Source organism: Tyto alba, unplaced genomic scaffold (assembly GCF_018691265.1).
Source record: "Tyto alba isolate M040663 unplaced genomic scaffold, T.alba_DEE_v4.0 Super-Scaffold_2, whole genome shotgun sequence".
NCBI classification, from domain to species: Eukaryota; Metazoa; Chordata; class Aves; order Strigiformes; family Tytonidae; genus Tyto; species Tyto alba.
This window is the reverse complement of record NW_024881282.1, coordinates 63,650,064-63,675,917: the sequence shown is the minus strand read 5'-3', so window position 1 is coordinate 63,675,917 and position 25,854 is coordinate 63,650,064. Positions and strand designations below refer to the sequence as shown.

General features: G+C 41.8%; 1 protein-coding gene across 11 annotated transcripts in view; it reads left to right on the top strand.

The window, feature by feature from the left end:
* The window catches only part of LOC104356780 (ankyrin repeat domain-containing protein 26), a 62,402-nt gene extending 40,472 nt beyond the window's left edge, over window positions 1–21,930 (top strand). For 7 of the 11 annotated variants that reach the window (XM_042791935.1, XM_042791940.1, XM_042791937.1 and 4 more), the window contains 14 exons: window positions 597–749; window positions 1,702–1,877; window positions 2,079–2,172; window positions 3,239–3,313; window positions 4,442–4,576; window positions 5,648–5,760; window positions 6,175–6,310; window positions 9,242–9,523; window positions 9,771–10,006; window positions 10,732–10,978; window positions 15,848–15,904; window positions 18,783–18,828; window positions 20,323–20,366; window positions 21,083–21,930. In XM_042791935.1, coding sequence (XP_042647869.1) covers window positions 597–749; window positions 1,702–1,877; window positions 2,079–2,172; window positions 3,239–3,313; window positions 4,442–4,576; window positions 5,648–5,760; window positions 6,175–6,310; window positions 9,242–9,523; window positions 9,771–10,006; window positions 10,732–10,978; window positions 15,848–15,904; window positions 18,783–18,828; window positions 20,323–20,366; window positions 21,083–21,280 — 1,992 coding nt within the window. In that variant the 3' untranslated portion in view covers window positions 21,281–21,930. Of the gene's footprint in view, window positions 1–596; window positions 750–1,701; window positions 1,878–2,078; window positions 2,173–3,238; window positions 3,314–4,441; window positions 4,577–5,647; window positions 5,761–6,174; window positions 6,311–9,241; window positions 9,524–9,770; window positions 10,007–10,731; window positions 10,979–12,143; window positions 12,193–13,209; window positions 13,320–15,847; window positions 15,905–18,782; window positions 18,829–20,322; window positions 20,389–21,082 lie in introns of those variants that run through there. The other 4 variants (XR_006165262.1, XR_006165261.1, XR_006165263.1 and 1 more) reach the window with 4 other exon arrangements.
* The last annotated feature ends 3,924 nt before the right edge of the window (window positions 21,931–25,854 follow it).

Genomic DNA, 25,854 nt, shown 5'->3' with positions numbered 1-25,854 from the left:
ATGGATAGATAGATATGAATTATCCACATTTTTGTAAACCTAATCTGTCAGTATAAAGGCAGTTGTTCTAAAATGAGCTCAGTAATAAGAGTGCAAAAGGATGTGATTCAACATATACATGAAGTGTATCTCAACAGAGCTTTCAGATATATGTATTCATTTAATTGAATTTGTATAATGGAGGACTAGAGCCAAGAATGGTCCAATACAAAGTCCTGCTTTTGGTCATCAGAGTAATAGCTGTAGTCAAACTGGGACTCTTACATCACGACAGATTTCATTGGTTTTTGTTAGAAAAAAATACATGATTGCAGTGTGTACTTGTGTATTCTTCTGAGAAGAATAATACTTGAGTCTTTTGTCTTTTTTTCTGTATTAGGAAACAGAAATCCTCATGAACAGTTGCTGATAGTTTGGAGGTGCTCAGCTGAGCAAGATGGAGAGGTCATCATCTGTGCAGATAGCTGCTGATGGCAGCAAAATTTCATACCTTTGAGTTCAGTCTAAAAACAGTTCTAGTTGTATTAATCAAATAAGTTAAAATAAAGGCATATTTCATGTTCTTACCGTTTTCTTCATGCTAATTGTTTTATTAGGGCATGGTCAGACAGCTGCAGCAGGAACTTGCCGATGCTCTGAAAAAGCAATCTATGTCAGAAGCTTCACTTGAAGTTACTACACGCTACCGCAGTGACCTGGAGGAAGACAAATTGCGCTTACAAAAAGAATTGGAAAAGGTTAAAACCAAGGTATGTAAAGTCTATATGAATAAATATGAGAGTGGTGGTTGAAAGTAGGAGCGAATGTTGTCCTAAAACCCTAGAAAAGGCTTCAACAGATAGAGTTAATGCTGTTTGAATGAATTGGACTGTTTTATAAACCTGGTATCCATGACTGGACGGTCTGTGACATGATGACACGATGTCCTTACTTGGACAAAGGTTTCTATTTCCTAAGGTGCTTTGCAAAATAAGCTAATGTGTCTATAGCTTACTGCATTTGTTTCGGCCAAGCAGATTTTCTGGTTTCTGAAGAACAGTAGAAATACTGAACTGCTCCCTTTAGGCCTTTCTATACTATCTGTGCTTCCCCTGCCCCCCACACCCCTGCCACCAGGTAACCTGTTACATTCATATATATTTTTTTTTTTCTCCAATCTTTTTTCCTCTTTCTTTGGTCCTACTGTTATTTGCCGTTCTTAAGCAGCCTTCTTGCAAGTGAACTGTAAGCTACTTTCTGAGGTGAGGAGCACCTTTTACAGTATTCTTGTGAAAACTGAGGTATAGAGGCCTCAGAGTTCTGAAATAGAAATCCTCTTCATCTCTTTCTGTGAGGGAGTTGTGAAGTTGGTTTAGAAGAAAGGTGAGGTTTTTAATTCATGCTTCCATGGAGGAGGAAACAACTGGATATAAAGAGTGTCACGAGACACTGAAAGGGTAGGAGGGGCAGTGTCAGTGCTTAGAACAGTGCTGTAGGAGATCAGTGGAGGGATGGGAGAGGCCAGTATAAAAGATGATGTAGTAGCACGGTTTATGTTCATCTGCAAGTAGAAGTGAAGGTTGGAATGTACTTGCAATGATTACCCTTCTTTGGGTAGAGGGTATGCACAGATATATGCAGCACTTGAGTTCTTCAGCAGCAGGTGACTCCTCTCTAGAAAAGCTCACCTGATGACTGTGGATTCTTACTGTAATTTTACAGTTGCGGGAGTTGGAAGAACAGCATCTTCAGTCTGAGCATCGTGTTCACGACTTGAAGGCCAGCTTAGATAATAAGGAAAGAGAAGTCATAGCTTCTTCCCAGAAACTGCAGGACCTCCTGTTGGCATCTTCTGGGACTAATACCACTATAAAACAACTGGAAGAGCATGTGCAACGGTAAGAGAGTAACACCTTGAAGCAAGATGTCTGTTGCTTTCTGGGATTGTGTGATAACAACAGGATAGCCTTGGTGCATTGCAGCAAGTTAATACCCGATTCTGACGGATGCTGTTGTCTGAGATTATGTTACTCCACACTGTTCTTTCAGAACTGGTGCTCTGGTAGATTTCTGTAATAAGACCTGTATTTCTTTTTAAGCCTCGAAATTGAAAATGCCAGACTGGAAGCCACAGTCCAGCAACAGAGCAATAGGATTGAAGCCCTTCAGAGAGACCTGCAAGCTTCTGCCTCAGTAAGCTGATCATGAACTTCCCTTCTTGTGCGCCTGGTTATGTATTTCTGTAGGGGCATGGTAAGATGAGGTTGTCCTGGAGAGCCTAGGGGAACTCAGTTCCTGCGTTCTCCTGAATAGAGTCTGCTCAGGCGTCAGCCTGGTTAGTTTCTGGTTTTCAGAGTTCTCCCACACTACTATAGCAAGTCCTACTCAACACTCCAAAAGATAGGGATTTGACACTCAGATGCTGGTGTAACTGTTGTCTTCTTTAGACCCATCATGACATCAGATGCTGCTTCAGACACTTGTTGCAATGTATATCATTAAAGGTATTCATCAAGCTAACGTGTAGAAATCCCACAGGGGATATTGATGCCAAGTGCTTCACGTCGGAGGCCTAACTGGCATCCTCAGACTGGAATGAAAACTCCACAGAGCTTTTGCGATGCAGAATTGCTTTTCCTTTGGCCACTTGGTGTGTGTTTGTTTTGATGGAACGAAGAGGAATGCATATAGTATCATTTGAAGAACTCAGTGTGAGCCTTGGAATTTCCACTGCCTATCTACGCCGTGGTGAATTTTAGCTCAGATAAGGTGCTTTCATCTGTGGCCGGTGTAAAGCAAATTATTTTTGTATTAGAACTAGTGAACTAGGGTGCTTGTTATAACTCTATTTGTTAATTGGTGTTGAAGAGATTCGGAAAATAACTACATATGAAAGTGGAACTTTGTGATGTACTGATAAGAGAAGAAGGAAGGTAGACACAATGCTGGTCCTTCGCTTTTGGTTAATAGGGCATGGTTTTCACATGTACTGTGAATGAGAAAAGCTACTCCTGCCCGTTTACATTGCGGATTCTTTATATCCCACATGGTGTTCTCTCTCCCTGAAGCAAATGGCAGAGGTGATGATTGCTAACAATTTTACGTTGGCATCAAACTAAGGCCATTTTGAACATCAGTGCTGGCTATAAATACTATAGGAATGAAGAAGCGTATGTGATACTTATTTTTGGTAATGAGGTGTAAACTTCAGTCTGGAAAGTCATAGTGTGTCTTCTTGCTTCTCTTAATGCTTCTGTAGGTTCATAACCGCCTGGAAGACTTGATAACTGGCTTACGAACAACACAAGCAGCTGCAGAGGACCACCAGCAGCAGGTACATAACTGGCTTCTGTGAATGACTGTTTTAGTCTTTGAATTTTTTGTGTGAAGGTAATTGATGAAAAGATCAGGTGGGCTGTGTAGGTGTAGTTCAGCTGACAAATATCTTTCTGGTTTTAGGGCAAGGCACCCTAAGGGGAAAAGGCTATAAATTTCCTCATTGCCCTGCAGCTGTATTTTGTATTTGTGTTGTGGTGTGCAAGATACTTGTGTTCATCAGCATGATTTGCTTGATGATTTCTTTACCCATCCCAGCAGGGGGGAGTGAGCAAGTGGCTGTGTGGTGCTTAGCTGCCTACTGGAGTTAAACCATGGCACATGATGGATAGGATTGGTGCTGTGGGCAGGAGGGGGATCTGTAGTTGAAAGCTGAGAGAGGAGACTGGACTTGGGAAATCCATGTTAGCTTTGCAGTTTTGTCACAGCTTCCCTTGAGACCATGTTAGCTTCTCTCATCAGACCCAGTGTTTCACCTACTCTATAAGGACACTTGAGAAAGTTATACACCCCGAGGTGAGGACTTTTTATCTAAGCTTTTGTGCTCATGTTTTCATGACATTTTGTAGATCTGTACAGAATGACACTAAAAGCATCTAGTCATCTTGCATTCTTTATACTTGAGCAAAGTCAGCAAGTTTTGTTCCACTCAATTATATCTGTTAGTCAAGTCTTTGTCCCTCTGGGTAGAAGGATAAATAACACTGCCGATTTGAAAACATTTCCTTGCTCTCAGGACATGTGCAGTTGTTACAAAGGCCATGAAGGTAGGGTATTTTCTGTGGTAGGCGTTAGAGGAATTATTATATTATAAGGTATGTATCATTATGAACTTCAGAGGAACTCTAGAAGAAGGTTGTAAGGTGACTGTGTGTACATGTGCATCTTATCCCCCCAAAGTTGCAACCTTGTTGCTTCGAGGGTGTTCATTCTTTCCACCAGCTTCAATTGCTGTTCTCAGTCATGTTTCCTGAGGTGTGTATTACACTCCGCATTAACCTTATCCACAGATCTTGGACGGGGAGGGGAGAGCTTAGGCCTGTTTCCATTTCAGTTTCCGCTTTCTATTGCAGCATTGTCTTTCTGGTCACTGTAGTTTTTTCTTTTGCCATGGTTGCTTTCACAGATGCAAAAGCAGAACGTGCTGACTCTGACATCAAAGGACTTGCATAGCATGCGGGAAGAGCAGTTGAAGTCAAGATCCCACCTTGAAGAGCGTGTTGCTCAGCTTGACAGGGAAAAGGCTGAGCTCTTGGAACAGGTAAGTCCAGAAAATTCTCCGGACACCCAGCCAATACCCAGGAGAACAGTGTCTACCTTTTTGTCGAGTTCTTACATCCTCAGCTTCTTCTGTTACCCCTGCTGTTCAGTCTTGAGGATCTTGTGATTTGGGGATCATCCATGAAGTGAATAAAAGCTAGCTAGGTATCCTTGTGTAAATTCTGGAGTGGTTCAGCTGGGAAGAGTTCCCAGTGTGGCTTGCTATCAGTTGAGCATACGGAGCAAGGCTGCAGTTTCCCGGTGCTTTCCTTGGATTCTTTCTGGTCATCTTCTGACCCTGTGGTTTCTGGACTGGGTTAAAATGCTTCATGTTTCCAGTGCAATGTCTGGAGGAGCCGCTGCATGTTTTCAGGGTAGCAGAAGCTTAAAAGCCTTGCAGAAAAACGTACTGAAGGAGTTCTGACCAAATGAACTAGCTCTTGGGAAAGGAGAAATGGCTGCCAGTTTCCAAGGGGCAGTCTTTTCCTTTTCTCCTTTTTCACAGAGGAAAAATTGAAGTATAAAGTCAAACGAGCTGCCAGCTCTCCTTTGGTTTGGCTGAGAAAACAGCAAGAGGAAGAACAACATGTGAATGAATACCCACAAAAAAGAGATGGAGGTAATGGCAAAGGAAAATAAAACATTGAAGAATTCAAAAAAGTCAAATTCTTCCGCAAGCTCCTGCCTGCTGGTTGTTGAAGATCCCATGAAAGCTTTAAATTGACTTACACTCTCCTGTGATGTGCATACCTACATAATCCCTGTTACGAGCAGAGGAGCTGCCAAAAGTGTTCTCCAGCATATTCTCCACCTTTCTGCCTTGAAGCATTAGAAGAATGTGGCCTTTGCTTCAGTGGGGGCATCTGTTTCTGTTGTTAGGTATTGGCCTGTTTGATGTGAAACCTCAAGTGATTTAAATGTTCTCAGGAATTCTGTCCCTTGGCATTTTGTGGAACTTGGCTAACAGAGAAAGACACACCGCAGCTTCTCTGTGGAGAATGCTAGATGCACACATTATATGGAGATACTGTTCCTATGCTCTGTGTGTCATGTATCTTTTCTATTTTGAAAGTGTGAGAATGAAAGAAAGAAAGTGAAGAAGCTGGTAGAGTTGAAACGCCCAGTCGAACTGCGCCTGGACCAAGAAATGAAAAGAAACATCGAACTGCAGAAAGACTGTAAGAGGTATGGCTTTTTAGTATGGTGAAGAGGTTTCCCTGAGTAGAAGTCAAGCTTTATTGAACTTTAACATAAAAATAGGTGTACCTAACTGTGAGCAAATTCAAGCCCTGTGTTAGTTCTTGCAAGGTGCTTCTGTACACATGCCTATAGTTTTCAACAGTTGACAAAAAACTGCAAATGCAGATTGCCCTGCAGTTTTCCTGGAAGGGAAGGAAGGCTTTTATTCCTCTTTTCAGGTGAAATTTGAACCCTCCAAGTGACTTGTGGCACAGGAATGCTGTTTTTTCTCAGTAATTCCTCATGTGTCAAACACATTAAAGATGAAGCAAGCTGTGTTTGAGCTCTTTACATGAGGGTATGTGAAAAAGGCCAGTTGTTCTTTTGCTTCATTGATTTCTTGACTAATTTACTGTGCAGGTTGAAGAGGCTTCTGAGCAGAGCTATGAAGAAACTAAGGGTATATGAGGAGAGAGAGTCCCAGCTTAATTTGCAGGGAGAAATGAAGAACAGGTATTCTGAAATGGTCAATGAAGTTGGTAGGTTAAGAACAAAGGTGAGCACTAGTTTGTTTGAAGTTTTTTGGTAGTGGTGGTTTTTCTTTTGAAACATGTGTTACTCTTTCCCTATACCTCTTTTCATGTTGTGTTTGGTTTTTTTTTTTCTCGGTTATATTTTGGAATTGATTGACTTTTCTTGATGTTCCTTCTACTGTTACAGTAGTAGATGACTATAATTAATACTGATGTAGTTATCTTTATGGGTAAAGATGAAAATTTTATGTGCAAAGCAGTATCTGTAAGAGCAGTTCAGGGGCAAGCTGTCCTGTAGAGGAAGAGCGAGCTGAGAGTCACAGCAAGGCTGGCAGGGCCCGTGACCTCACGGGACAGGGAGCAGTCCCACAGGCCGTCACCAAGAGCAGCAGAACAAGTCCAGTGACAGTAAGCAGGGTCAGCTAAGCGTGAGGATCCATAGGGATGGGCAGGTCTGCAGTTCAACCAGGACATCATGTCCATGCAGTGAGGGTCAGGGCTGACAGCAGTGTGGCCTGGCACGGGCCTGGCTGCAGCTTGAGGCTATAGCAGCATCTTCTAGGTCTAACAGATTAATTCCTTCTCTGGAAGAGAGGGACGTAACACCGTGTCGTGGTTTAGGCCTGGTTGGCAGCCAACCACAATGCAGCAGTTCTCTCTCCCTTCCCCTCCGGCAATGAGAAAGGACAGAGAGCCAGGCTTGGGGTTCGAGATAGGACTGGGATGGGGAAAAATTCCCCTTTATGATCACGAGCAAAAGGCAGACTCGTTACGGGAAGAAAAAAAAAGAACATACATTTATTACAGACACTAACAACACATAACAGAGTAGGACAGTGAGAAGCATTGCCACATCTTGAGAACACCTTCCCCCCACCCCTCCCTTCTTCCCGGGCTCAGTTCTGCTCCCGATATCTCTACCTCCTCCCCCAGTGGCGCAGGGTCAGGGAATGGGGGGTGCCGTCAGTGCTGCCACTTTCTTCATCTTCGGTGAGGGGAGTGTCCAGAACTTGTTCCTCCTGCTCCATCGTGGTCCCCCTCTCACAAGAGACAGTCCTCCACAAACTTTCTCCAACTTGAATTCCTCCCATGGGCCGCAGTGTTCCCCACACTGCTCCGTCATGGGTCACTAACTTCCTCCGACTGGATTCCCTCCCACGGCTGCAGCCCTTCCCGAGCTGCTCCGGCGTGGGACACCCCCACATGCTGCAATCCTCCCAGTGCTGAATTACAGCAGCAGGGCTACCTTTTTCCATGAGACCCCGGCCTTCTTCGGGCACAGAACCTTGATCAGGCACGCAGAAGCCACAGGCCATAAATCAATGTCTGCTCCACCATAGATCTTCATGGGTGGCAGGGGGGGGCCGCCCTGCCGTCTCACCACAGGATACAGGGGAGTCTCTGCTCTGGCACACCTCCCCCCTCCTTTCTTCCTCCATTCCTCCACTGACCTTGGTGTTCATGCAGCTGCAGCAACTCCTCCTCACAAGTCCCACTGCCCGTCACCACGTCCCTTCTTAAATACGTTATCGCAGAGGCGCAGCTGATTGGCTCAATTTCCCAAACAGAAGTGGAGCTGGCTTGGAACTGGGGGAGCTTCAAGAAGCTTCTCACAGGGGGCTGCCCTGATAGCCCCCTCCCCTGCCACCAAAAAACTCCACCTCTCACTCAACCCAGGACACACCACCATAATTTGGAACAACTGGATGAAGTTGGCTTTGCCAAAGATCACCCCTTGAGCCCCATCTTGGGCACGAGATGAGCAAAAGACAGTTCAGATTTTGCTCTTTTAAATGGTGTCGTTGCTTCCCAGGGCATGACGCAGTGAGCTGATGCAGAAAAATTTCTGTTACTTACTGCTCACTAATAACTGTCTCAGCCCATCCTTCCCTTGTCATGGGGACCCAGAAGGAGAGTTCCCAGAAGTGCCTTTGAGGTTGCTCTGGCTCTTCAGTAGCGTGTAACCTTTCATCTACTTCTCTGCTCGTTACTCAGATTTGTTGCTAAAGCAGCCATGTTTCAGAACTATGTTCATATTAGAAGGTACTGTAGAATGAGTAAACTGCTTTGCAGTGGCTCATTTTCAGTCCAAAAGTTAGTAGCGTTTTTGTGTTTCTGTTGTAAGAGTTCTTTTGAATGACAGGGAAGTGCATTACATTTAGGTGGTTTTAAATAAGTCTAAAGTTTATTCTTTCTGTTGGAGACTTTCATGTGTTTATTATGCTAGTTTCCTCCACTTTTTTTTTAATAAAAGACAGGACATCATGTTTTATGTTCAATAGGTATAGAAAAGGTATGTTTCTGAAGTGGGAAGAGGAGGACAGAGCTGTAGTTGACCATTGGGACCTATATAAAGTCTGATGTTTTCTGCAAAATTTTGAAAATAAACTGCAGCTTTTACCTAGAGAAAATACATCATCTTCTACCACTGCTGGAAAACACTCTGTTCTGAACCACTATTAACAAACGTTTCAGTGTAATGGAAAAAAAGAATCTGTTTCTTGTCTTGTCAGTTCTGTAATGAAGCTTTGACTGTGGTGACAGCACGTAAAAATTCCTGTAAAGCATGATATATGTTGCTTCAGATGAAACCAGAAAGTGGCTAGGTAGGGGTGTGTTTGATTTCCCATGACCATGTGAGCATCTCACGGAGGAATAGCCCTAGTACTTTTCAGTCTAGCTCTGTGGGTGACGTGCTGCTAGTTTGGTACCTCTTGGTCTGTGACTTACTGCAGAAGAACTGAGAAAGGATGGGAACCTGAGGAATTCTATCAAAAATTATGTCAAAGCTCTTCTTGTTTTAAAAGAAGAACCTGGTTTCACTTTGGTTTTAATACCGAAACAGCAGATGACAAATACAGTCTCAGTGGCCAATCCCCTTACTGATTTCCACAGAATTGACTAATTTTAGATCCCTCTCGATTCCTGGTTTGGTTTTTTTTTTCTGCCTACAGGTTGGTGAACTTTCCCAGCAGCTGGAGATAGAGTCAAAAAAATGCATGCAGCTAGAAGAACAAAATCAAGATTTGCGAGAAGAGTTGTCCACCATGCGTGGGAACCATGAAAAACTAGAGAAGAGTAAATGCCAACTGAAAGAAGAGGTGGCTAACCTCAAATATCGTTTGGAGACTAACATGGTGGATCACAGCCAAATAGAACAATATAAAAGAGAGATGGAAGAACGAGCTGGCCAAGAAATAAGACAAAAACTACAAGAAGTGAATCTGTTTTTGCAGGTAAATGAATTTCTCACTTGTATCTGTAGCTTTGGTGAATAATAGTGCTAAGAGGAGGGTGCTTTTTGAATAAAAAGAATTCTTTAACATGGTGGTTCCAGGGTTCTGCCTTGATTGCTGATGGTAGTGAGGAGGCACAGTTGCCTCACTGATTAAAGCTAGGCCCTTGAAATTAGTACATGCAACTGACTGGCCAAGAGAGTTTTCTTTTTCTTTGCGGTGGTTGAAAGTGCACTATCTGCTTCAGACGCAGGCAGCCTCCCAGGACAGATTAGAACAAATCAGAGCCAGTCACCATGCTTCACTGAGAAGCCAGCTGAAACACAGAATTAAAGATCTCGAATGTGAATTGGACAGGATAAAAAATACCCAACAAGACAGTATTTTTCAAAAAGAATCCACGCAGGCAGAAGTGGAAAGGTACAAAGAGCTATATCTGGAGGAAGTAAAAATCAGAAGAGGCCTAGCAAATAAACTGGAAAGGTAAGTCCACGCTTTTTTGGAGTGGTAATAAGATACTACTTTTTTCTCATGCATTTTCCTCCTAAAATCTCTCCTCTACATCTGGTCAGCATTATGTATGCAAGCATAAAATGGCATATTTGTGAGGAAAGTACCTGAAGACCCTTCCCCTTCATTAGAACTGTCTTCATTTCTCTTTAGTGTTCCAGCAGTAACACCACTGATCATAGCATGCATTGGGTATTTTTTGCATTGATTGTGTTTTAACAGGCAGCCTTTTTGCCAATCTCCTCCTCTTACAGCTTGAATAACAGTAGGCCCTTCAGGGAACAGAATTTAATTCAGTGAAGCAAAAAAAAAAAAAAAAAAAAATTCCTTCTGCCTTGCATTTTAACAACTTGTCTGAAGCTTGAGCTTTCCTTGGGAAAGGGAGGGTAGCGCAGAGTTCTTATGCAGGTAACATAGCTCTCAGAAGAAGCCATGTAAACACATGGCATTCACAGATTGCTTTGAAGCCCTAATGCTGAGAAGTCCTAAGTGCTGATAACCCTTGCTGCTCCTTGCAGGTAGTGTGACTTCTTAGAAATAGGCTCTCCAAAAAACACGGGTTCAAATTATGTTCTTGCTTTGGATGCTCTTAGTCCCTTCTACTTTCAGAAGTCAAATAATAGTCAAAGACCTGGAGGGTAACTTTGCAAAAGTGTTACTACCAAAGATAATTCTTTGTATGCTTCTGAATGTTTCAGAGCTAATGAGAGACTAGCAGAAGCCAATGCTAAGCTCCTTCAGGAGCGCCATAGAAGCAAATCTTTAATCACGAGCAGCATTGTCAGTGGAGGTCTGGCTGCAAGTCCAGTTCTGTATTCAACTGAACTGGGACATCTTGGCAACAGTTTGGCACTGAACAGAAGTCTAAGTCTAGGAGGAAGCTTCCTAAGCCCAACCGGCAACGCATTATCATCAAGAAACAGGGTTGAAGCCTATGTAGCCAAGGTAAGCATTTTGAAATACCGTTCTCGACTACTGCTAAAGAGTATCCATAAGCAAGGTTATGCTTCTTGGCCTAAAGTTAGAATCCATTTATAGTTCCAAACCATATGGTCTGATACGTCAAAACAATTACTAATCATCAAAACAGTACAAAACTGTGTGTGGTAGGGGTGACAACTGTTGGTCATCAGGGTTGTACAAATTTTCAAGAGTGCTCAAAGACCAAAAAATACTGACATGTAAATAATGAACTATGTAACAACATTCTTTTACAAGAGAAACTATGATAGAGTACTGTTCCCAGCTAAGATCTTCATTAAATTTTAATGTATAGTATGTATTACCTATTTAAAATGGCTAACTTTACAATGAGTGCAAAAAATTCCATCAGATGTCTTTGTTTGAGACACCTTTTCCTTCTTCACTGATCTTCATTCTAGCAGTTTCTTCACTGGAACTTGTTTTAGTACATTAATAGAAACAAAGGGATGCTTCAAAAATAGGATGATATGAGCGGGATCATGTAAATTCTCACTTTATCCTTCAGTGCGGGACATACACAATGCATAGGAGGCATTTGTCTTTGTATTTCCTGCTGTGTGTTATTATGTGAAAAGGTAAGGTTAACTACTCAAAGTCTTCACAGCTTTCTAATTTTTCAGCAGTACTGCAATCTCTGCAATACCTCTGGTCAAAGTATGCCCTGTAATTAGCAGTCAGTGTGATAGCACATCCCTCGCAGAACAGTGAACATTATAACAGTATATCATCAGATTTGGAAACCAGATGTCAATAACTGTGATCAGTTTCCTACCTAGCGTGGGACTGGGCATTGATGAGCTTCTCTATTCGGTCAGTGTTCTATCCCTCACTCTGTTGTTGAACAAATGTGAGGAGTATTTGTTCACTTTTAAGTCCCTCTCAGTTCAGTGGTCCTACCCACATTGGAAAGAAACCATTTTAACAATATGTCTACATACTACACCTGATTGAAGAAAAAAAAAAACAAAAAAAAACCAAAAAAAAACAACAACAACCAACCAAAAAAAACCCCAAACAAACAAAACAATAAAACAACACCAAAAATGGACAAAGCAGTGTAGGTAATGTGTGGCAGCAGCAGTTACAGAGATTAATTTCACTGTATCACTGTGAATGTGTTTTTCAGGTCAGAGGGGTGGACATACATTACAGAAAGAACTCGGGAAGCAATTAATACTGTATCATCTGCAGTATTAATTGCCTATTCTGCATGCAAGCAGTAGGAAGGAGGGAAAATTCAGGGACCCACTGTAAAAGTGAAATAAGAAGTCCAGGACAAGGGGACAAGAGAGGTAGGTAGCAGGGAACAAGTGGGGAAAAGGAAGGACAGAGAGATGGAAGCAAGATATAAAAAGAAGAAAAAAGGCAAAGGAGGAAAACAAACCACTTCCAGGAAAAAGGCTGCCCTAGTTTAAAAGAAAAGGGTTAACAGTTGTGCTATTTTTGAAGAAGAAACAGGAAAAAAGACAGTGGGAGTATACAGTGCTTCTTAATTGAATTACAGCAGCATTCTTCAGGTAATCCTTTTCATTTTAATTTTCCATAAGAAATTGGAACTCTTTGAGCATCTCAAAGTTTTGTCAATATCAAAATAGATACATTTACTGGTTTGCTATGTTCCCTTAAGTCTATTACAGAAATTAAATATTTAAAAAGGCTATTTCATAGTTCATTGTTTTTATCCAGTTGCTAATATATTCATATATATAGATTTCAAATTGTTATATAGGCTTCTTCAACTTTTTGTGGAAAACATCTGAGCTGATTCCAGTAAAAGTGTGCATTAGATCTGAGAATGATGTTGCTGTTCTCACTCAGTGCCCCAACTTCAACAGCACCCATAAAGTTTCTTTTCAGAGCATGTGTGTTTTGCATTTTGTGATAGATTGCTGTGCTGGGGAACGCTTTTAGGTTTGGGTACTGGGTTTTGGGGCTTCACTTTGAAGATTTGAAAAAATAGAACCAAAAAATACCCATCAGCCTTGAGCAGACTCCCAAGGAAGTTGAAGAACAATTGTGTATGATATTTCCCCAGTCTCCAATTACTGATGTCAAGTGAGGTTTTATAGCTTGGGAGCTTTCTTATATACCTAGATTTCTCCTTCCTAGTGCAGTTTCGTTTGTAGGACTTAGTCCCCTGAAGTTCTCTCTGACCTTGTTTACAACCTACAGAGACTTTTAGTTTGTTGTCAACAGAGGAGCTGAGGATAATTCAGTCTTACTCTACACAGTTTGTCGTCTTGGGATTAGCTTTTAATTCTAATATAGTATTAAATTCTCAAGTTTTCTTCCTTGAATGAAGGTGAGTAAAACTATTTCTGAATCCTCAGACAATTTACCTATTTCATACCATTTCTACCAGGTTCCCTTAAGAAAAAGCTGGGAATCTCAGCATGCCTGTTTTCCCTCAATCAAAGCAGAAGGCTGGTGTCTGCAACTCAGAATTACCGGCGTGAATTTATTCTCCCTGTTGCTGAGTCCAGCTGCACATCCTTCTGTGATACTTCTTTCTGTAATCACCACATAGGGAACAACTGAGATTAATTGTAATGGCACTGTCTGTAGCTGCAAGTCACTCAGTGTTCATTGTATTCAGGGAAGTCTTAAAACTCGATCTCTTTCATAGTCCTTCAGTAAAAAGAAAGAGGGTTCTCAGAGGTGCAGTAGTTGCTAGAGGACATGCATCTAAGTGAGTATTTCACTTAGAACTCCTGGTTTAAATTTCCTCAGCTGGATAGAGTATATCTTTAACAGTGTTTGAAGCCATACCATATCTCTGAGGAACTGAAAGTACAGGATTCCTGACATGTACATCTGAAAAAATAGGATTGAATTGGAAAATAAGGCTTTAAGTCAGGAAGTAACATAAGGAAAAAAATGCATACAATAACGCATATAATAATAGGTGGTGAGTCTCAATCAATTTCCAAATGCAAAATTACCAGATGCACAGTCTGTGCTGTCATTTCTGCAGGAGTCCTGTGCCACTCTGGAGACAAGTTGGAGCATGAGGAAAGAATTCAGAGATGACAGTTCTAGTCTATTTTGAAGTGCTTTGCTGCTTGTCCTTCTTAGTACTCTGCCTGTTCACCAGATTATTTAAAGACAGAAAAGTTTCTCTGACTCTCAGCCTTTTCTTCACTTCACTGTTTGCTTCAATTATGCCTCAGATTTTTTTTTTCCGGTAATCTGATTCCTTTCTACAGAAGTTGTCTTGCCTTTAAATTCAAGCTGAGCAGTGCCTTCTTGGCTGGAGATTACAAATGCTTCTGCCACTAAAGCTCATAATGACAGGGAGTTAAGGAACTTAAATTGCAGTGTGCCTCAGGTAGTCCTCTTGAGGTTCTTTTTTTAGTTAAAGCTCTTTGTGCAGATTTGGTGTCTTTCACAGTAGCTTCCTCAAGGTGCGAAAGGCTATTTGAAGTAGAGGACATGCCATTCTTAATGTCTTAACATGTTAATTATGTAAATTTGGTTTGTGCAGATGTTTTGGAGTAGCTTCAGGGTCAAGGAAGTGAAAATAACTTCACACTGCTATTACTCAAAATGCTGGTATTAATTCTTTGTCCATGCAACTGTTGGAAAAAACATTGGTAAATTATGAAAACATTAGTAAATTATGCTGACTGCAAACAAAAGGAAGCGTTCCTCTGGCAAGTGGACACGGTTGCTTCTTTTAAACATAACTGAGGAGTTTGGAGTTTAAAGGCTTGAAAGATTTCAGTTTTCCTAAACCGCTACTTAACATGAGAGGTGAATGTCAGTGATTATGCATATAGCCTTACGTTTGGAAGATAGTCATGTTGCAAGCTCAGCAAAAAATCAGCAGTTTAGTCTTAAAAAAAACAACAACCCACAAAGAAATGTGTCCATTACAGTACAGCCCTTTCCCCCTTATCAAACATATATGCTACAGAAGTTAATAACCTCGAAATGAAAGTGCAAAAATATTTTGAAAAGCACAAAAAAGTTCACATCGACACAAAGTCATTAACTGGTAAATTCCCAATCGCATGCAAATGTCGTTGGGGTTTTTTGGTTGTTTTTATCAGAGCTCCTGTAATGAGGAATAAATTACAAGTACTTGAAAAATTCTGTGCATGTAATTACAAACGGTGACTGTGGCTACTAGCAGTTCATTATGTTCTGGAAGGAGGTTGGATGAAATTTGTTTCATAGTAGGACTTGTGTTATACGAAGGGTGTACATGTGTATTGCCTCTCCTTTACAGGAGTAAAGAGATCTTTGATGGAGACTTTTTTGTCTTTTTATGATCTGGTCTACTGACTCCCAACCTGCTCATGAATTGGCATGTCACCATCCAGAACTAAATTGAATCAAGCAGATGAAACACAAACATTAGGAACTGTTAGTGGTGTCTCTACCATAATTTGGGAATTGCTGCCTTATTTCTTGCCTTAGTCCACAGACTATCTGCTGCAAGTGCTGCGAGGAGATTTTGAGACTGGAGTCCTGTTGTTAGTTTTAACAAATGTCAAGTTTAACTCCTAACAGCTGTGCCAAAGGCTGGTGAAAATGAATCTGGATGTCTTGACACAGAAAATAATAGTGAACTCTGCTAGCTGCAACCAGTGTGAATTAGTGGATTTATGAAACCATTTTCCTACATAACGTGAGAAAGGGAACGTCTGCTTCCTACTCTGTCTCTTAATTTCTGGTCCTTTTCTGATTTTGTTTTCCATCTGCTCTTTGTATTATATCAGTCTTTGTATTGTTAGCTTTTTTTACTTGTTTCACTTACATGTAGGCCTTGTTCTTATTTTTAACTGAAGACCTTTGACCTTAAGGCCGTTTTTCTTTCTTCTTCAGCTTCTTAATCAAAACTTTGTTCTTCTCTCTCTTCTCTGCAGCCAGATACATGACAAGGTTTGTAGCTAGTATCGCTTAATGTTTTGGGTGGTATTTTATACTGGAAATGTTTTGTCTATCTATGCTGTTAGGTTTGATTAAAACTTACTGATGCATTCACATTTTCTTAATACTGCAGATATTTTGAACTTGTTAGTTTGTCCAAGTGAAAGAATGACTGCTGCAGAATACTTTAATGCTTTATGTATTTGTAATATTATGGCTTCTGTGGTGGCCGACCATCCGTAAGATGACAGTGTATGGATTTCATCTGCTATAATGGAACTTCTTTAAACTACAGGCGTAGGCTGGTTTACCCTCCTTGCTAGTTACGATTATTCAAAAGGTTCTTGGTAATAACAGTGGCTGTGTCTGGACTACCAGTCCTGTTCTGAAGTTGAGTTCCTAGACTCTGTGTATCATCTCATGGAGTCTTACAGGATCCAACTTACTGTGCTCAGGCAACCCATGTGGGTAAGTAGTAAGTCAACACCACTTTCTGAAAAAGAATTATTATGAAGGTGACAGCTGCAAGGGAACCCAGTATGTTACTGCCTGAAGAGATGTGCAGTGAGATGAGAAGTACCTGCTCAGAAGGTTTGGTACAGTCAGCTGCGATGCCTTTTCCAGGTGGCTGGGAGGAAGGAAAACAGTGGAGGCAAGTTATAGTCTTCAAAGGTGTATTTTGCCTGGCTCTTCATTCACTTTTCAGAAATCAGTGTGTTGGCTTTATTTCCACCTATTTCTCTTTCCTCAGGTGTGGATGAGAATCACTAAGATGTTAATGGAATGACGAAGAGGAAAACAAGAACTTTTTCTTCTCTTGATTCATTCACACATGTTGCAGAGGGTCCCGTGGACCTTCTGGTCATTGTGAAGGCTCTAGAAGTCAGGGAAAGTGGTTTTGTCTAACACCTCAACTACTACTGCTTTGCTTAGGGTTGGTCTTGGTTTGGGGTCATCTTTTGGTCTAGGCATTAGTTTTCCTGGTTTCTTTTGTTACCTATGTCTCATTTCATGTGCTAGGGGGTCCCTTCTCCCCAGGATTTTGCTGCTGCTTGAACCTGCTTGAAAACAATTAGGGGTCTGGAGATTTGGAGTGTCCTTTTCTGTTGTTCTTTCAGTTGTCTGCTCCCCTCTTCTAGCTGTGAAGGCACAGACTATAGCAACGAAGTACCACTGAGTGGTGGTTCTCCTGGAAGAGCTGGTGAATTTGGTCACAGCTATCCTTGTAGTCCTGGAGAGAGGGCCTTTCCCTCTACTTTGCTAGTTTACAGACCCACTTCTTTGGCCTTTGGAGTTACTGCTTGTGAGGTTATGTGGAGTGCTTCCCTTCCTAAGGCTTTGGCTGTCTACGAGCTGTTCAGTACATTATGCAGTGTTTCAGGTTTGTTTTTTTTTGTTGTTGGTATGTTGCTGGGTGAGCCTGCTCATTTCATAAAGTAAATGCTTATTCTTCCAGGGCTTCAGTACTAAAATCAGAGAATCACAGAAGGGTGAGGATGAAAGGGGCCTCTGAAGATAATCTAGTCCAACCCCGCCCCTGCTCAAAGCAGGGCCAGCCATAGTAGTTTGTTCAGGGTTATGTCCAGCCAGGTTTTGTACATCTCCAAGGATGGACACTCCACGACCTTTTCTGGGCAACTTGTTCCAGTGTTTGACCAAGCTTACAATTAAAAAAAAAAAATCTTTATGATAAAATGAAATTTCCTCTATTTTGATTTGTGCCTATCCTTCTTATTCTTTTCCTTCGCTCCACTGATAAAATTCTGGCTCCTTCTTTACAGCCCCCACCAGGTATTTATACATCTAGATAAGGTGTCCCTGAGCTTTCTCTACCCAAGTAAAGAAACAGTCGCAGAGCATTCAGCCTCTCCACATAGCTCATGTGGTCCAAGCCCTTCAGCATCATCGTGGCCATCATAGGTGTGGAGGCTGTGTGGTATCTATTTTGAAATTCACTTCTGTGTGTCATAGACCCGATGGAAAAAACATAGGAGTCAGTATTGTCAGTTGTAAACAGCAGCATATAGTGCTTGGACTATGGCACTTCCAAAGATCTCATTTACTCTTATGAAGACTTTGAAGTCAGAATCACAAGTGAGAATAACTTAATTGGTAGCCATAAGCACCTTCTAGGGGAGAAAGGAGTAAGTGCTCCTTTCTAGTGACCTAAGCTGATTTTGGTTACATAATAAAACCTACAGCACTTGCTGTGTAGAAGCTGTAGCTGTTGCTATCTTTTCTTAGTACAAAGTTTGCAAGAAAATAGTGTGTGTGCTTTTGTATTTTTATATATGCATGTCATGGTATTTGCAATAACAATAAAGAAAAATCTTGCCATGATCTGTCGGAGCTCTTTAAATTTTCCATCTTAAGGTGGACAAAAGAAGAATATTGGCACGTGCTTTTTTCTATACAATGGTATATGTCTGTCCTGCAGCAGCTACTTCTGTACCTCTTCTCTTATGAAGTTGCAGAAGCCAGCCTCAACTGAACTTGTCCCTATGGATGACATTTGTGCATATCCCAGCATTTAGCTGACATTCTGCTCCTCATGTATTTGATGACAGACTTCACCCATGCCTTCATTGCAATAACTGTACTGTGCTTTCTTTCTGTGTATTTTTTAAACGCCCAGTTATAATCTAGCTGGTAAGTTACAGGTCGGTTTGTGCTATAGTTAATGTTGGTCAGCAGTAAGAATGCTACGGCCTGGCTGACGAGGACTTTCTCTTCATTAAAAAGCAAATCCCAAACCAAGATGTCTCTATTTGGGATGATGTTTTTAGTTCTTATCACGTGCTATCTGTGGGATTTAAGAATGTTTTAGAAGTTTAATATTACAAAAAAACAACCTTAAAATATTAACTGTGTATTTTCTGTATACTTCTAGGTACGGCGGGAACTGGATGAAAAAATCACTAAAGAACTTGAACAAGGTAATGTGTCATTATGTTAGAAGTGTATTTAAGGAAAAAGATGAATGTTCCTAACCCTTGAAAATAATTGCTTGAAAGCCGTTAAGGCCCTGTGTTAAGCACAGGGTGGTTTTTTTTCTGCTAGCTTTCCAGTTTAGACTTGAATGTGAAAACTCCCTGCTTACCAAAACACTGTGTAGCATGTTATGCAGTTGCCTGAAAGAAAATCGAGTGCAAAGAAAAGTAACCCATTTCCCCCACACAGATACACTTGGCTTAAGCTGAAGTCACCTCTCACTGGAGTTAATCCTCAAGCACAAACATCAAACATAAAAGAAGCCCTGAGATAAGATTTTCATAGACTTCAGCCATCGCTTCTCCTTCCTTCCATGTACATCGATTGCATTCAGGACTAAACCATACCATACACATTCTCTGCTGTTAGTTCTTGATTTTTACTGTCTCATATTCATTGCTTGTAGCTGTAGCTTATATGTTGCAGTCTTTTTTGAATAAGGAGGAAGAATATGATCAGTGACAAAAGTTCCTTTCTTTAGGAAAAGATCATTTAGTAGTGTTTAGGCAAACATAAGATGAGTCGAATGCTTGTAATACATAGTTTAAAACATGTTCTAGAATATGAGGCCAGGTGTCCAAAGAGGAATTCCACCTATTTCATGGTAATTGGTCATCCATTGTCACTGCTTTGCAGCGACTGGTGCTATTTTAAAGCACGTAGCCCCTGAGAGCATCTCCTTCCATTCCTGTATGCTTTTAGTCATATAGAGTGTTCACCTGTAGCTTCATATCTCTTTCCACGTGTCTGAATGGACACAAAGCCATTGCCTTGCATCCATGTGCATTTTGAACATAATTACGCATCTGCTAGGAATCATAGAGTATGTTTGGTTTAGGAACCTTGTCTGAAAAAGGGTGTTTGGAGAAAGATGGCAAAGGTGGGTTTGCTTTCATTGAATATGTGTTTTCATGGAGGTAAGAGGGTTTTGCCAGGGTGAGAGAATGTGCCAGTCTGGGAGACTTGTCCTGGCCTGACTGCAGTGCAAAGGTGTTTGCTTTTTTACATGAAGATTCTTGTAAAGTTTATCACAGCAAATGCAGAAGCTGTTTTTTAGGAGTAGTGTTCCATTAAATCACTGGTTTGAATGTTTTAAGGAAAACGGATACTTGAGATGGGTTGAAGAGGTCTGCAGGTGGCTAAGTTTAGTGCTGGTGTAAACAGGAGTTGTTTGTGGATTGTCTGAAGATGTTCAGTGTAGCCTCTCCTCTGGAATTTCTTTCACTAGCTTTAGAAATACTGTTGACTGATAAGCAAATGTGGAAAAAATGTGTTTCTTCCTTTGTGCCTAGCCCTTTCATTGTTATGTTCTCTTGGAAGTTTTTAAATCTTTTTCTGGACTGTAGTCTCTCCAGTTACCCATAATGTTTTTACAGGGATTTATTTGGCCCTGTCTGCTGTAAAAGTAACACCAGGAATCTTGTGTCTTTTTTCCCTAGCCACCGCTGAACTTGAAACTGGATCTGCTGGAGCTTCTCCCATGGTATCTACTGATGGATCTCCAAAAAATTTACATGTTGACCAGGATCCCCTTTGCAGGGCAATACAGGAGTACCGTGATGTTTTAACCAAAAATTATCTGATTTGAACAAAATGCTAGGGAGAGGCTCTGGAAATAATTTTGTTTACATAGTGCATCTGTGGTTTCCCATCCACAGTTCAGATGTGAAAATGTGTTTATTGCAGTCTGAATATAAATTCCAAATCTCTTCAATGAATGTCAAGCACATTGCACTTACCTATTGGTCTATTGATGCATAGTTCTTTTATTTTGTACTCACAGTAAGAACCATATCTATTTTTTCTGACTAGCAGATTGACTAATCTTGATTCTTGAGCTTGACAGAACTGTCCAAATGCTTCTCAGTGAAGTAGATGCATTATTTTGCTCCACTCATTCTGTGTTTCAACAAAAGCGTTCCCTTTGGTCTGTGTAATCCTTTCACTCTGTTTTTAATGTTTCCAGTGTTATTTTAATGCTTCGGACATTTTGATGTGCTTTGGGCCTGCTGCTTCAGTCCTGATGCAGTGAATATTTTTGCTGATAAAGTGAAAGTTTTACCAGTGTTCAAGCTGGAGAATAGGGCACTTTACATTGCTGTCACTTTATGCGCCTTAGGTTTAAAATTACTGTGAGTGTATAGTAGTGCCAAGAAAGTTGTTATGTGGTCTTTTGGGTATGATTGTTTTGTATCACAGAACCACAGAATGGGTGAAGTTGGAAGAGACTTCTGGACGTCATCTGGTCCAACCTCCCTGCCCAAGCTGGACCACCTAGAGGTGGTTGCCCAGGACTATGTTGGCTTTTCAGTACCTCCAAGGATGGAGACTCCACAGCCTCCATGGGAAACCTGTGCCAGTACTCAGCCACCCTCACAGGAAAAATGTGTTTCTTGATGTTCAGACGGAACCTTCTGCGTTTCAGTTTGTACCCATTGCCTATCATGGATTTCATGTTGATTTTTTCTATTAAAAATTGCTGCAGCTTTAGGCATTTGCAGTTCCTACATCAACACCTGTAATGCACCTGAAACACTTAATATGGGGGGGTGGGGGAGGAAGGAATGTTAATATATCGACTTTCAGTCTCCTCAGTACCTTCCAAAACTTGTGTGATAGGATAGCCAATCTTTTAGTTGCTGCTGGCAGCTGATGATATGGTGGCTGTAGCCTGGATGTTTGCCAGTGTTGTATGACACATTTGTGTCAATAAAACAAGCAGTTTTACTTATTTCAGGGTTACCTGTTGTTACTGAAGATGTGCAGTTGTAATTTATGGTCTGCAAAAGTCACTAGTGATCAGAAGATTATAGAACAAAGTCCCAGTTCTGGAAAAGAATGGTTGTACTGAGATGAATTAAGACTTTGAAAAATTTGGGGGTTTTACCCACAAATTCAAGGACTTGAGTTAACAGACAGTGAGGAAAGCAATGAATGCTGCTGTGACACTTCCTTTCTATAGGAATACATTTTTGTGAAGCTAATACACTGTATTCCAGATCTTCCATTTCAACTTGATATTTAATAAACTTTGTAATCTAGTACAATCTAGTCTTTGTTTTATTGTTTCCCCCGCCCATATAACTCTCCAGAGCTCTCCTCTGCTCACTTCAGCTTTGCTCACAGTTGCACCTACAGCCTGTCCTGGATGCCAGGCAAATGGCCAGCATGCATCTGTGTCCTCCAGGGAGGCTTGAAGCACAACTGTGTTAGGACCATGGACTAGAGTTGATGTAGTGATAATAATCAGTTCCCAGACTCTTCCTGTATTTTAGAGCAATCTGTCCTGTGGTCTGGGCAGAGGTAGTGGGTGAGCTTCTGGTAGCCACGACACACTGGCAAACCCCACAGGTTTTGATCCCATGGGAAGCTGACCAATTTGTCGCCCGCAAAGGGAAAGGTGTTAAGAATTTCTCTGTCCTGCATCAGAGTGGTCAAAGAGAAGTTCAGCTTTTGGTATTTTCTAGCATCTCTCCACAGAGAAAGCAATTGCAGAATGTCTTGACCTTCACTTTGTTTTGTCATTGTGATAAACTTGGAGATTACCTGTTTTCAAGTCTATTCCTAAGATGTTCTGTGCTGCCAGCTGTCAGTGAGAGGGAAAGTTCTTGGCTGGTGGAGCAGCAGAACAAAAATTCAGCATTGGCATCTGGCATAACAGGAGTTGACAGCAGTTACAAGACAAGAAGTCCAGTCAATTCCTCCACTTCAAAGTCCATCTCCAGTGTCACTGTGGGGACACACCTGATGATCTCGGAGAGGCCATGGCAGTTGGGGGAGGCTCCTGAGTCCTGGATGACAGGGTATGTCCATCCTGTCCTCAAGAAGAGAAAGACACAGGTTCTCGGGAACTACAGGCCAGTCAGCCTCATCTCGCTGCCTGGGGGAGAGCGTGTTCTCCTGGATGTTGGGGACAAGAAAGTGAAAGGGGAAGAATTAGCATGGGTGTGCAAAGGTGGAAATCATGCCATGTCAATCCCGCTGCCACCTACGATTATCTGAATAATTCAGTGGATAGAGGGAGAGCAGGGCATGCTGCTTACCTCGACTTTAGCAAGGCTTTCTCTGGCTTACACCATAACAATCAAATTCAGGGTTTTTTAACTTCCTGATCTCTTTCCAAAGAGAAAGCAAGTGTGTTTTTTAATCTCTTTGCTAAGGTATGTTAGAAACCCTTTCAGGGCTGCAGCTGCAAGAGGAGGTCTAGATATTTAAAATCAGTTGTACAGAATATACAATTCTGTTTCAGAAAATCTTATTGTGCCATTTGCTTTTTCCTCAAGAACAAACAGTGTAAGTTGTCCAGGTTTTGCCCTCTTCAAAATGTGTTGAATTGTGGCCACAAATACTGATTAGTTTTTCATTGTCGTTCAGTGGCAGAATAGGGGCTTGAAAGATCAATTGAAGGCTATTTGAGTAGTGCTGACATAGCACTAATATGTCCATGCAGTGAGTCTTTTCTTCTGAAATATCCACGTATCTGCTTAAAATTTATTGCTGACCTCTGCAGCTCTAACTGCTTCACTGATGCTTTGCAGAGGGAATATAAATCTGGTGTCCTACAAGCATACCAAGCAACTTTGTCCTGTTTTCATCCCCCCCTTTACCCCAATTTTTTAGTGAAATAAAACCTAAGGAAGACAAGTGATGCACAATGCAATTCCTCACCACCTGCTGAACTGATGCTCAGCAAGTCCCTGAGCAGTGATCCACCCCTCCTGGCCAACTCCCCCCAGTTTATATACTGGGCATGACATCAGATGGTACGCAATATTCCTTTGGCCAGTTTGGGTCAGTTGTCCTGGCTGTGTCCCCTCACAACTTCTTATGCTCCCCCCCTAGCCTTCTTGCTGACAGGGCCTGAGAAGCTGAAAAATCCTTGACTCACTACAAACACTACTTACACTGATGCTTTTAGTTGTTGCTGTTTGTTACCAACATTATTATCATACTAAATCCAGAACACAACACTATACCATCTACTAGGAAGAAAATTAACTCTATCCTGGCTGAAACTGGTACACTGTCTAAGTGTTTGGACCATTGTCTTATCACTTGGTCATGTACTAGCAGCACATAGCAGGTGCATGTTGAGGTTTGGGGTTTTTTTCATTTTGTTCATACAATACAAGAGATACAGGCAAATTGCATGAGAACAATGGAATTTTAGCTTGTTCCCGCACCCCGTTCCCACTTTCCTTTGCACTCCAGAACGAGGGGGTTTTGACTCTGCGTCAGACAAAGAATGCCTTTCTTAAGCAAGGCTGAAATGTAGGAGACTTTGAACAAGCAAACGCAGCATATGCGGAGATGCTTCCCACTACCAAACAACATCTCTTCACCTATGCCTATGCCGGGAGCTCTTTCTCCCAAGTTTCAGTTTCCACCACATCCATCACACCTGCAGCTCCAGAGCACAGTGTCAGGCAGTCCTCTTCCAGATGAGGCGCAGCTTCATTTTCCATACTTTGGGAAATAACATCCAGCTACTTGTTTATGGTATGCCAGTCTACCTGTGCATTGGCAGCATCTTTTCCTTTCAGCATTCTCCTTTTGTAATGCAACACACAGGCACCAGTCACTTCTCTCCAATCCTTTTGGCTCCAGCCATTCTCTGCTTTTCAGAGTGTTATATAATTTTAATCATATTATAGTTCCTGTGTTCTCATCTTTCCAAATGAAGCAATTTCTTTCACGTGCCTGATGTCTTACATGCAAGAAGAAAGAGATTAATGGTCTTGATTCCGTCCTGAAAGGTCATATTATACTGTTGGAGAAATTGGCCATTCCAGATACACAGGGCAAAACACCCTTTCCTTTCTGAGTCGCCATCACCAGAGAAAGCCTCAAAGCTGAGCAGTTACAGCTTATATACTGGAATTGCATCATGAGGTTTCACAACAGCAGTGAATCCAATTTCTATGGTTTATACCACTCCAGCTGCTCTGGAGCATCACAGCCACAGAAAAGGGAAAGACCACGCAAGAAGCACATTCTGTGAAGCCCTGAACGCACCAATACGTGTCAGTGCTCAATGGGCACAGGCTGGATGCGATGCCAAACCAACAGTAAGAGTCAATCAGCTTCTCTTCTCAGTGGCACCAACTCATCCAGTCACCCAGGATTCCTGTCACAAACCTCGTTTCTTACTGCCTTGAACTCCTGACTTAGGTACCCTGTCCTACAAGAGGCTCGAGCACATCTGCAGCCCTGTTAGGGGCTCTTGTTATTTAATCTGGAAGATCATTTATTTGTTTACAGTTCGTCCTAATGGGGCAATGCGGCTACTCAGTACTTACTGTGAGCAAGTTGCCAAATCCACTAGCCTGATGGGGACAATACGGTACAAAGATATGTGCAGCTATAGATACAAATATACATTTATGCATATAGACGTGTCTGTCAACATAGCTATCTAGATATGGGTACATACAATGTGGATCCCTCCAGCAGCTGAGCAGACACTCAGTCTGGCCTGTAGCTGAGCTGTTGACTCATCTGGATGGTTTTACACCTCACCCATGGCACTGAGGTTCTCCTGGGACAGCCCTAGGAGGGGCTTGGACAGCAAGTCCCTTCCTCTGAGTCCCTAATTTGGGTTCCTGCCTGCCCTTGGGCCTCTCTGCTCCCCTGGGCTGGTGCAGATGGGCCTTGGATGGGCTGATGGCTCCTGTGAGGGGCCTGGGTACAGGTGGAGCAGGGTATTATTCCAGTGTTCCTCCCCACTACCACTGCCAACACCACCACCATGATGTCTCTGCCGCCTTTGGGGGGAGGCAAGCAGAAGAGATTTTACCACATAACCCAATGCTTAACTTCTCAGTGCCTCAACACCTTCCAGTGTGCATACGGGTCAGGTTTCTCATTGCCGTGTCACTTGTACCTATCATCTACCCATAAAACCCCAAGTAATTGGCAAGAAGACATTCAGCTGGTATCAATTTGCACTCTGTACCTGTCCCAATTTTTCC